The sequence below is a fragment of the Lissotriton vulgaris genome, chromosome 1_1 (assembly GCF_964263255.1).
Source record: "Lissotriton vulgaris chromosome 1_1, aLisVul1.2, whole genome shotgun sequence".
NCBI classification, from domain to species: Eukaryota; Metazoa; Chordata; class Amphibia; order Caudata; family Salamandridae; genus Lissotriton; species Lissotriton vulgaris.
The window spans coordinates 934791585-934801842 of record NC_141685.1 but is presented as its reverse complement, the minus strand read 5'-3'; the positions used below and the strand labels follow the sequence as shown (position 1 = coordinate 934801842).

Here is a 10258-nt window from a genome sequence, read left to right as displayed (position 1 = left end):
GTTTTTGGTTGTTTCCTATTGCGGGTACTAGGCCTACCCACACAAGTGAGGTACCATTTATATGGGAAGACTTTGGGGGCTGCTGGATGGCTAGTTTTAAAAAATGTGTGCTTTTGCTAGGTTTCCTGATGTGCCGACAGAGCTAGAGTCCAAAAACCCACAACTAGGAACATTGCGAAAAAAGGCTCTATTTTCTCAGACAAAATGTGATGTTTTCGCATTGCGTTTTGGGCCATTTCCTGTTGCGGGTACTAGGCCTACCCACACAAGTCAAGTGCCATTTTGTATCAGAGACATTGGGGAATGCAAGGTGACTGGAACTTTGTGGCTCCCCGCAGATTCTAGATTAGCCTTTGGGGGGCTATAGCCCATTGAGAGTACACAACATGTCTTGAAGAGCCAGAGCATACACTATCTAGCCGAGACCTACAAAAAGAAACATCATTTTGGGGGAAATAATTTCCCAGGATAAAGTTCTTCAGTGGAGATATTTAGAGTTTATGAATACAAGTAAAGACCCCACGAGTGGAGGAACTTTTATGCAAAATGCTCCATAAGGGTGGGAACTATTTCACCTAAAATCTCTGTAGATTAGGGTGTATTGAATTATGTTTTTTCACTTACCCTTTTGGGAAATATGGTTTATTTTTTTTACTTATCATCTTCCCTTCAAAGGAAGAAGAGTTGTTTTTCCTTTTAACTTCAGCAGACTACCAGAAACTCAGACCAGTCCGGAATTGATTATAAAAGTAAGAAGGTATCGACTCTCTGGAAGTATAAGCGCTTCTGTTGCCATATTAGCTACAAATGAATACATGTATTGGTAGCAAGATGAGAAAATTGAATGTTAGGGAATTTAAAAATCACCAGTAATTCCTCAGAAATAAGAAATCTCTGTAGAAACAAGACATTGTGGATATAACGTGCAACGACAAATGTGTTTTTACTATAAAATCTATGTTCTGTAGCCTGGGAAAATTCACAAAAGGAAATATAGGTAACTGATAGACGTCTTTCACAAGCTTGGTTACACTTACCAGAAACAATGATCCCACCTTTTTGATACGAGAGGAAATTGGAGCTCTTTTGATCAAGTCAGTCTTTCTGGTTCCAAAAGGGGATCAACTCAGATTTCTTTACATATGAGAATGTTTTGTGCTGATAATGACAAGTTTAGATTTTGATTTGAGAAATCAAACAGGGCCTCATTACCAGCTTCAGGATAACACTGGGAAGTAAAAATACGTAGGAAAATAACAATACTTTGGAGTGCAGTTTTTTCCCCAGTATTCTGTTTTTACCACATTCGAGTTCTGCAAGTCTAAATGTGTGAAAACATAGAAAACCTCGTGTCTATATCAATTCCAAGGTGCAAAATTCATAATCTTGTTGATCTGCCCGACAAAATGTTTGGCAGGTATTAGTTAGTGCAATTTGTGCAGGGAAAACCGCTTGGCCAAGGTGAAGTTTGTACATGACTCTCAATGCAGATTGTAACACAAAGTCTTATTAGATCTGAGTCACTGTTATTAGGCAACTCACAAGGATGGTCTACATCTGCAATTCAAAATCCTATCTAGCTTTAAGTAATGCAATAAACATCTTCCTGATATGGGGCCCGATGTAGGTAAATCTCATTTACCGACTCTAGAATACCGAATTTTACCGATTCGGTATTCTAGATTCGTTAAATGAGATGTAGGTAATTATTCGGTAATTTTTACCGAATCGGTATGATTCGGCAATTACCTAATCAATATTTACCAATTCGGTAATTGCCATTGATTCCTATGAGGAATCAATGCCAATTACCGAATCGGTAAATACCGAATTGTCAAGGGGGACAGAGTGTCACTTTGACACCCTGTTGCACCCCTGATTCTGGCTTGTGTGCCATGTGACACACATACATGCCCTAATGGCACAGGTGTACATGCACAGATGTGCATGTACACTGGAATTCGTTATTTACCACAAATCAATATTTTGTAGTAAATAACGAATTCTTAAGGGCCTGTGGCACTGTTTTCAGTGCCACCTACATCTAGATTGACCGATTCGGTAAATTTACAGATTCGGTATTTTACCGAATCGGTAAATTTACAGAATCGGTAAATATTAGGCCCCCTACATCTCAATCTCCAAATACCGGTCGGTAACGGCCGAAATCGGCCGTTACCGACCGGTATTTGGCGACCTACATCTGGCCCTAAGTTCTTTATAGTAATTTTCGACTTCATTTTTAGAAGTATTTTTCCTCTAAACAACATGTTTCTTTTACGGAAAACAGAAGGCGATTTAACTTCTAATCCTGTTAATACTCCCAATTACTTCAATCTTCTCAGATCTCTTGGAACAGGACAAATCTTAGTGTATGATCATTTACTGTGATCAGCAAGAATCTGATAGGGGTGGCATGATAATTCTGCATAAATAATTACTTGTCTAAGAATAATAAGAAAAAATTTACTTTATGAAAAAGATTGCCACAACACTAAATTTGCAAATACCCTGTGCATTTAAAATATCCATGCAGCACGCCTCCAATTTCCCATCACCTCTGCTACTCCTGATGCACCTGTAACCAGAATCTCTTATTTCTTGCTCAGAAGAAAGATGAGAGAAGAGGAGAGGCACAGAAGGAGAGCTGGTGAAAAAAGGAGCAGCAGTAGACTGGCAGGAGGTGTGTGCAGGTGACAGGAACAAAAGTAATGGGTTAAGAGCTGGCAATGGCCAGGAAGAGTTAAAAAGAAAGGGTGAGGTCAAGGTTAATAGAGGGAAGAGGAAGAGGGTGATATTCCTACAAAACCAATAATCTTCAAAAAAGGATAACAATAATAAAAGAAAATACCAAAAAAATCTAAAATTGAATAAAAGCAAAGTAAATCACAATAATGAAATTAAGACATGGAACGACTGATAGGGACCTTAGACAACTGTCAGAAAGAATCACAATTTGTACCCGAAGAGCTTCAGAAAGTGTTTTGTTCAATAAACTTTACTCGGACGACATTCAATATGAGAACCAGTACCTTTCACACTAAGTTTTTCAGAAGGGCACAAAAAAAGAAAGACATCACCTTTCACACAAACTTCACCCTGATGAACATTCAGTGATAATTCAACAGTTGTGGGGCTCGACTGGCCTTCCGGTTCACAGGGATTTCCTGCAATTACCTTACGGTGGGACCTATCTGCACTGAATGTGCAGATGGATCTGCAAGTGATTCCACCCCTGGAAGCAACCTAAAGGGAGTAGCACACACTTCGTATAGGCACATACATGAAATGCTCCTGCAGAGAAACAATGCTCCTTGTCAGAGTTTCAGACCTTAAAAAAATGCAATTGCCTGTAGTACTTATTGATTTGTTGCCAATAAATTTGGAAAATGCACTGCAAAATGAATAGTTTGACCCCATGGTTAGCAAAAGTTATGCGCAGAGAACTTATACCAACCCCTCGTGGAGTGGCTGGGGTTCACGTACTGAGTTCCCTTTCTCAGTGCAATATGAGGCTGTCATTAAAACATTTTCATTGGCTGTTCCTTCAGAGTACCTTACTCATGAGCTCTAAACAGGTTGGCCGTGCCTTGCACGCAGACCTTACCATAACCGTCTTTATAGATACTAAATGTCACACGCAGCACATTTCAGATGAACCCCATTCTTGTGATCACTGACACACCAAAGTTGTCTGTGCTTTCACTATGGTCAATCTTGGATAACCTAGTTTGCTCTTGGTGTATACTGTAGTTCTGAAGGGCCTCTGTGTCCAAAAAGCACTGCTCAAACATACATTTTTAATATGGCATGACCTTTACGGTATTAGACAGACTGAGGAGAGACAAGCCACCTTTCATAGAAACTTTATCATAAAGCACTTTTGGATAAGAGGGAGAAGAGAGACGCCCAGCATCTTAGAGAGAGGGGTGTATGGGAAAAGTGATAGAGGGAGACGACGCAACCCAGATACAGATCCTGAAAGAGCGGCCAAGAGGAGCATCTCGAAATTAGGATACACAGCAAGAGCCTTCTCAGGGAGCGAGATCATTATAGGCAGAGAGACATACAGTGAGAGGAGGACAGCCAGCAAGACACCCCTACAGCTAGAGAGAGAAATGCATACAGGACACCCAGAGATGTAAGTAAGGCCTCCTAGGGAAGGGATATGGAACAAAATAGTCTCAAGCAGAGTGACAGACATGGACGAGACGGATGCACATGTGGATAACTGTAATCCTCTTTGGATGTCTCAATTCCAATTGTTGCCTTGTCCTGTGGGAGCTCCAAAGGGTTCCAGGTATCCAATGCTATACAGCAGATTGTCTCATTTCAGGGGCGTCAAGTCTTTGTGTGACAGCAGGGCCACTCGTCTTTATGGCAATCCTTGATACTGAAGCCGAACAGCAATTGCACTTACTAACTCCCCCAACTAGGGAAAAGGATACCCTTCTGCAGATCCTAAACTGTTTACAGCCACCCAGGGATTGCCCCCTTGTTACTGGTGCAGCGATGAACACACTTCTTTTGTACAAACAAACCAAAAAAACAGTATCTGCTCCTTTCTACGAAGGCCTCTTTTGGTTCTGTAATGTTAGGAGGTTCTCTTTTTAGCTCCCACATGGGTGTCAAAGAATGGACTGTCTCTGTGGGCTTCAACTAACACACCTGCTGCTCTGTTGCACAGTCTGGAGGGTGTCTGTCTTACCCACCCAAGCCGTGTTATAAAGTTTGCATGGTCGTTTGACTTGCCCAGAGAGGGAGCGATTAAAGAGCTTTCTCCTGGGATTGCTACGCGGAGCTCTGTAGAGTGCCATCGTTCTCGCTCCAGTTGGTCACCCAATCCTTCTTGTGGATGGTGCCCGTCTTCTCCTCCTTGAACAGCTGGCGCTCGTCCCGCGGGATCTTCACAGCGTTGTACTTGGGCACCTTATCATCCTCGTAGCGGGTGCGCTTGAAGAAGCCCAACTGGAATCAAAATAGAGAGGTGTGTTATTACCATGGCCGGCACAACTGCCTACAATAGTATAGAAAAGCTGTGCAGGGCCAGCATTGTTCTGGCTAATTTGTTAAGATTTGAAAAGCTGATCATTGTTAATTGGTCTCCAACCATGCAAGGTTTATCTGTACAGGCCACATGTGGTAAATTCTATTATCCCAGGGTGGGGTCTTTATTTACAGGTCGTGGTAAATATCTCCTATTACTTGTTTCCAATGAGACACAACACATATCATTGGTATTTAAAACACTGAATTATGCATCTTTGGCCTTTTTTTACAGGCATATTCCCCCAATACATTTGGACAGGTCTGACCGGCCAGAATCTACCTGGGGCAAACTGTTTATCATACAACTATCAATTTCGATTGCCTAGCCAATTTCTTTTTGAACAGGGAACATAATTTAGCCCTTTACTTGAAAATAGGGATGTGGTCTAATGGAGTACCAGAGTGTGAATTAGAGTGGTACTTCAGCTTGTAAAAAGGAATACGTGTTATTGGACTGTGTAAAACTCAGATTCTTAAGCCTGCCTCAGGTTGTTCACTTTGGTATGGGACCATTGTTTTCCACTAAAACAGAGGTGAAAAGGAATTAGCAAGATCTGAAAAAGGTATTAATTATCATAACTCCTGCAGTGTTTGTCCTTCAGTACTAAGAATGTCAAACTCTGCTTTTGTTTGTAATGCACTGTACAGTAGGTGCTTCAGAACTTTAAGAGCTTAGAAAGCTATGAATCAGGAGCTGAGAGTAGGAAAGTAAGTGCTCCGCTCACTCCCAAGCGCGACTTTCACTGCCTGTCCCCTGTAGTTCGGACCCCTCTTTTGTCTTGGTTCATATTATTTTATGGCTAAGATGAGTAGGAAGTATGGGCCATATGTAGGTAATCTCTATTTACCTATTCTTATATACCGAATTTTACCGATTCGGTATTTAAGAATAGATAAATGGAATGTAGATAATTATTCGGTAAAGTTTACCGAATTGGCAGGATTCGGTAATTAGGAATCTGTATTTACCAATTCAGTAATTCGCATTCATTCCTATGGGCCTGGAGGCCCATAGGAATGAATGGGAAGCCATTCACTATTACCAATTCGGTAAATACCTAATCGGTAATAGGGGGCACATATTCAAGGGTGACAGGGTGTCACATTGACACCCTGTTGCACCCCTGAATCGTGCATGTGTGCACATGTGGCACACATACATGCCCTAAGGGCATGTATGTCTGCTACATCGCACTGTTGTAAAAGCAAAAAATTTGCTTTTTCTAAGGTTTTCGATATTTAAATAACGAATCCTTAACTCAGAAAAGCACTAACTTGAGTGCTCCCTACATTACGGATTCGGTAATTTACAGAATCGGTATGTTAAGAATTCGGTAATTTACCGATTCCTTAAGTTACCGATTTGGTAAAATACGGAATCCTACAATAATGCCACCTACATTCCAAATGCCAAATACCGGTCGGTAACGGCCGAAATTCAGTAATTTCGGCTGTTACCGACCGGTATTGGGCGACCTACATCTGGACCTAAGGCCCAGATGTAGGTAAAATAGATTTACCGAATTTTAATTACCGAATTCTACCGATTCGGTAATTAAAAATCGGTAAATCTTAGGGGTGGATATGTAGGAACATCCAGATGTTCCTTTTACCGAATCGGTAAATATCTGTATTTACCGATTCGGTAAATACCGACCGGTAATGCCCCATTCATTCCTATGGGCTTTGAAGCCCATAGGAATGAATGGGGCATTACCGGTCGGTATTTACCGAATCGGTAAATTCCGATTTTAACAAGGGTGCAGGGGGTGTCACTTTGACACCCTCTAGCACCCCCAAAAAAGATTCGGGGGCCATGTGGCAGGCATACCTGCCCTAAGGGCAGGTCTGCCTGTCATATGGCACAGGTGTGCATGCACACATGTGCATGCACACCGGAATCGGTATTTTACCATGAAGTTGGATTTCATGGTAAAATACCGATTCTGTAAGGCTTGTGGGACTCAGAAGAGTCCCACCTACATCTCATTGCTACCGAATCGGTAAAAATACCGATTCGGTATTTTACAGATTCGGTGAATTTACCGATCGGTAAATTTACCGAATCTGTAAAATATGTGGCCCTACATACCATTTTGTGAATCTCGGTCGGTAACGGCCGAAAATACAGATTTTCGGCCGTTACCGACCGACCTACATCCGGCCTTAAGGGGCATATGTATGTAATTTACATTTTGCGATTCTCAAATAGCGATTTTTAAGGAATCGCTATTTGAGAATTGCAAAATGGAATGTATGTAATAAATCGCAATTTTTTGCGAATCTCTCAAATTCCTTAATTGTGATTAGAAAATTGCGAATCGCAATTAAGGAATTAGTGTCCCATTCATTCCTATGGGCCTCTTGGCCCATAGGAATGAATGGGGATACATTCTCAAATTGCGATTTTCTATGAGAAAATCACAATTTGAGAATCGTAATTCCAAGGGTGCCAGGGTGTCCAAAGGAAACCTGTTGCACCCCTGGAATGTGCATGTAAGTACATGTGGCGCACATGCATGCCCTAAGGGCATGTCTGTGCGCCACATGGCACTTTGATTTTTTTTTAAAATGCATTTTAACAGGAAATCGCAAAATATCAAATACTTGGAGTAGGCGGTATTTTGCGATTCCTTAAGCCAAAATCGCAATTTGCAAGGCACCTCTACATAGCATTTAAGGAATCGCAAAATTGCGATTCCTTAAATGCTTGAGCAAAATAAGGAATCGCAATTTTTGCGATCCCTTATTTTGCTATGTGGCACATAAATACCGGTTGCGATTCGCAAACGCCGGAATTCTGCGAATTTCGGCGTTTGCGAATCGCAAACGGCTTCTTACATGTGCCCCTAAAAATACAAAGGTTGCTATTGTGAGTCCCTTTTACTTAAACCTCCATCATAGCCTCTTAAGTACTACGAGTGGGAAGATTCTCAAGTGTGAACATTTACTGAGGAGAGGAAAGAGAGTGCAGAAGGCCTAACCAAAATATCTATCAGCTTGACTCTAGAGCTGGCATCTAAAGACTCATATCTCTAAAAAGAATTAGGAGTAGCCCTTGCTTATGCTTGCAAAAATCACCCAGTGACAAGTGTGCCTTCACAAGGATCTATTCTTACTTGAGGGGGAATGTTCTTAAGTGAAGCAGACATGAAACTGTCAGGTGGGCCTTTGTAGCTTCTGTGCAGGAGAGGAACTCCCTCAATGCAATGAACAGCTGCAAACGTGGTCTAAACCCGCCTAGACCTTTTCAGGTAAAAACACAAGCTTACATCCGAGATTATGCTTCTAAACCTAAATTCAAGAGAACTGTAGGTAAATAGATTTCCTAGTTCAAATAAAAGCCAGAGACAAATTGCAGCTGGAAAGCTTGATAAATCCTTAGAAGTACTTTGTCTTTCTTGAAGAACGTGGAATGTTTGTCGGTTATTGACAGAATGACATGGCCACAGCCATTGCCTAAAACGGTTTATGGGCTAGGGCTTTCACAACTGCAATGAAAACAATGGAAAGGTGAGGTTTTCTGATAGTACGGATAGGATTTCTGAGAGATGGCCATCAAAATTCCTCTTGATAAACTAATTTTGCAGAGAACATAACTGAGTTGTGGTGTCCCTGTAAGCGTCCAAGGGTGTTTGCTAGGTCCTACAGGAATCCCAATGCCAGAATGTACCCAAAAAATTGATTAATAAGTATTTAGAAAGCCTAGTATCAGAATCTTAGCCAGTTTGGTCTTACAACTTGTATGACTTCCTAGATTAAAGATTCAAGTGACCATTGGCCAAGCCCTTCCCAACTCCTGCAATGGAAAGTCATGCGTCAGAGTTTGAGATCACTGAGGGCGTGTGAGACAGTTGTACTAAAACCGAACTTTTTTTCAGCACAAAAAGGCAATCAGAATGACTCTGCGTGCACAGCATAAGCCCAACTTATAACAACATACTTCAATGGAGATGGTAGAAAGCTGTACGGAAATGCCCTTTTCTTTTAAAGGGGTAGTGCATTCTGCTGGAAGAATGCACCATTTCCATCCAAGAGGCATAATTAAGACATATGTCCTAAATTGTAAATAAGTCTATTGTGGCAATTCTGCAGATTAGCTGATCTGACACCAAATGATACAAGGACAACATGTGAGGGCCTGACATGTAACATTCTTTGCCTGTCCACAGATTGGTTATGTTTCACTTTACGATGTACCCATTCAATTTCCTCAGCAACTCTGCAGTAGAGGAACTGGGTTCTGTCAGAGACATCTTTAGATGATCTGCAAACATCATCGCCTTAAACTTAGGTCATCCCAGTTGAATGCCCGTTATCTGTAAATTGTCCCTAGTCCATGGCACAAGGGTGCTAGCGAAAATGAAAAGCTATGGAGCCAAAGGATACCTTTAGCTAGTGCTTAGTGTATGCTCTTCTTACTTGACATTTGTCTGTTAACTCTGACCCTCTCAATGGTGAGCGGTAGTACAACCATTGAGATGCAAGAGGACAGCAACGTGAATAGCAGTTCTGAGATCGCGTTCTGTGACACATGGTTTCATCGTCTTCAGTAGAGAGTGATGCTGCCTTGGCAATGTGTTCCTTGAGAGTGAACTCAGTGTCCAGGGTGACTCAGAGTGACTTCGCAACGAGTGAAAGTTGGAGTTAAACATGCTTACATGTTCATGTTTTGTCTCAAATTTGGACTAGTTGTTGCATATTTTTCTTGACAAATAGCAGGAATCCTGTCTCTGTGGGGCTGAGGTTCAGATAGGCTTTAGATATCCAGGTGCAGGCAGTGTTTGAAGCAATGGGTAAGTGAAGCAGATTTTGGGTGCAATTGTGTGTCATGGGCATATTAGTGAATTTTGATGCTCTATTAATCAGTAACATATCCAGGGACTCCATGAAATGGTTGAAGACAAAGGATAAAAATGTGGGACAAGATGGGATACAAGATGGAACGCAGTGGGTTTTCGCAGGTTATAGCGATCTTCTTGCACCTGAAGGTGCTCATGGTTATGAACTAATGTCTGTTGGATAGGCTGGAATTACTAGTGATTGACATTTCCAATTAATCCCATTAGAGACTTCAAGGTGTCATTGAGGGTGCAAAAAGAGGCTGAGATGGCTAACAAAATGAAAAAAATTAAAAGGAGGGGGCTCCCTTGATCGGTTGGCAGGTGTATATCTTCTATCATTTGTTGCAGTGTAATACGAAGCTGGA

At 41.5% G+C, this 10258-nt stretch overlaps 1 protein-coding gene across 4 annotated transcripts in view; it reads right to left on the bottom strand.

The window, feature by feature from the left end:
- Positions 1 to 3850: 3850 nt before the first annotated feature.
- ITGA7 (integrin subunit alpha 7) overlaps positions 3851 to 10258 on the bottom strand; it is a 307450-nt gene continuing 301042 nt past the window's right edge. For all 4 annotated transcript variants that reach the window (XM_086959129.1, XM_086959132.1, XM_086959131.1 and 1 more), the window contains one exon: positions 3851 to 4968. In XM_086959129.1, coding sequence (XP_086815255.1) covers positions 4792 to 4968 — 177 coding nt within the window. In that variant the 3' untranslated portion in view covers positions 3851 to 4791. The remainder of the gene's footprint in view (positions 4969 to 10258) is intronic.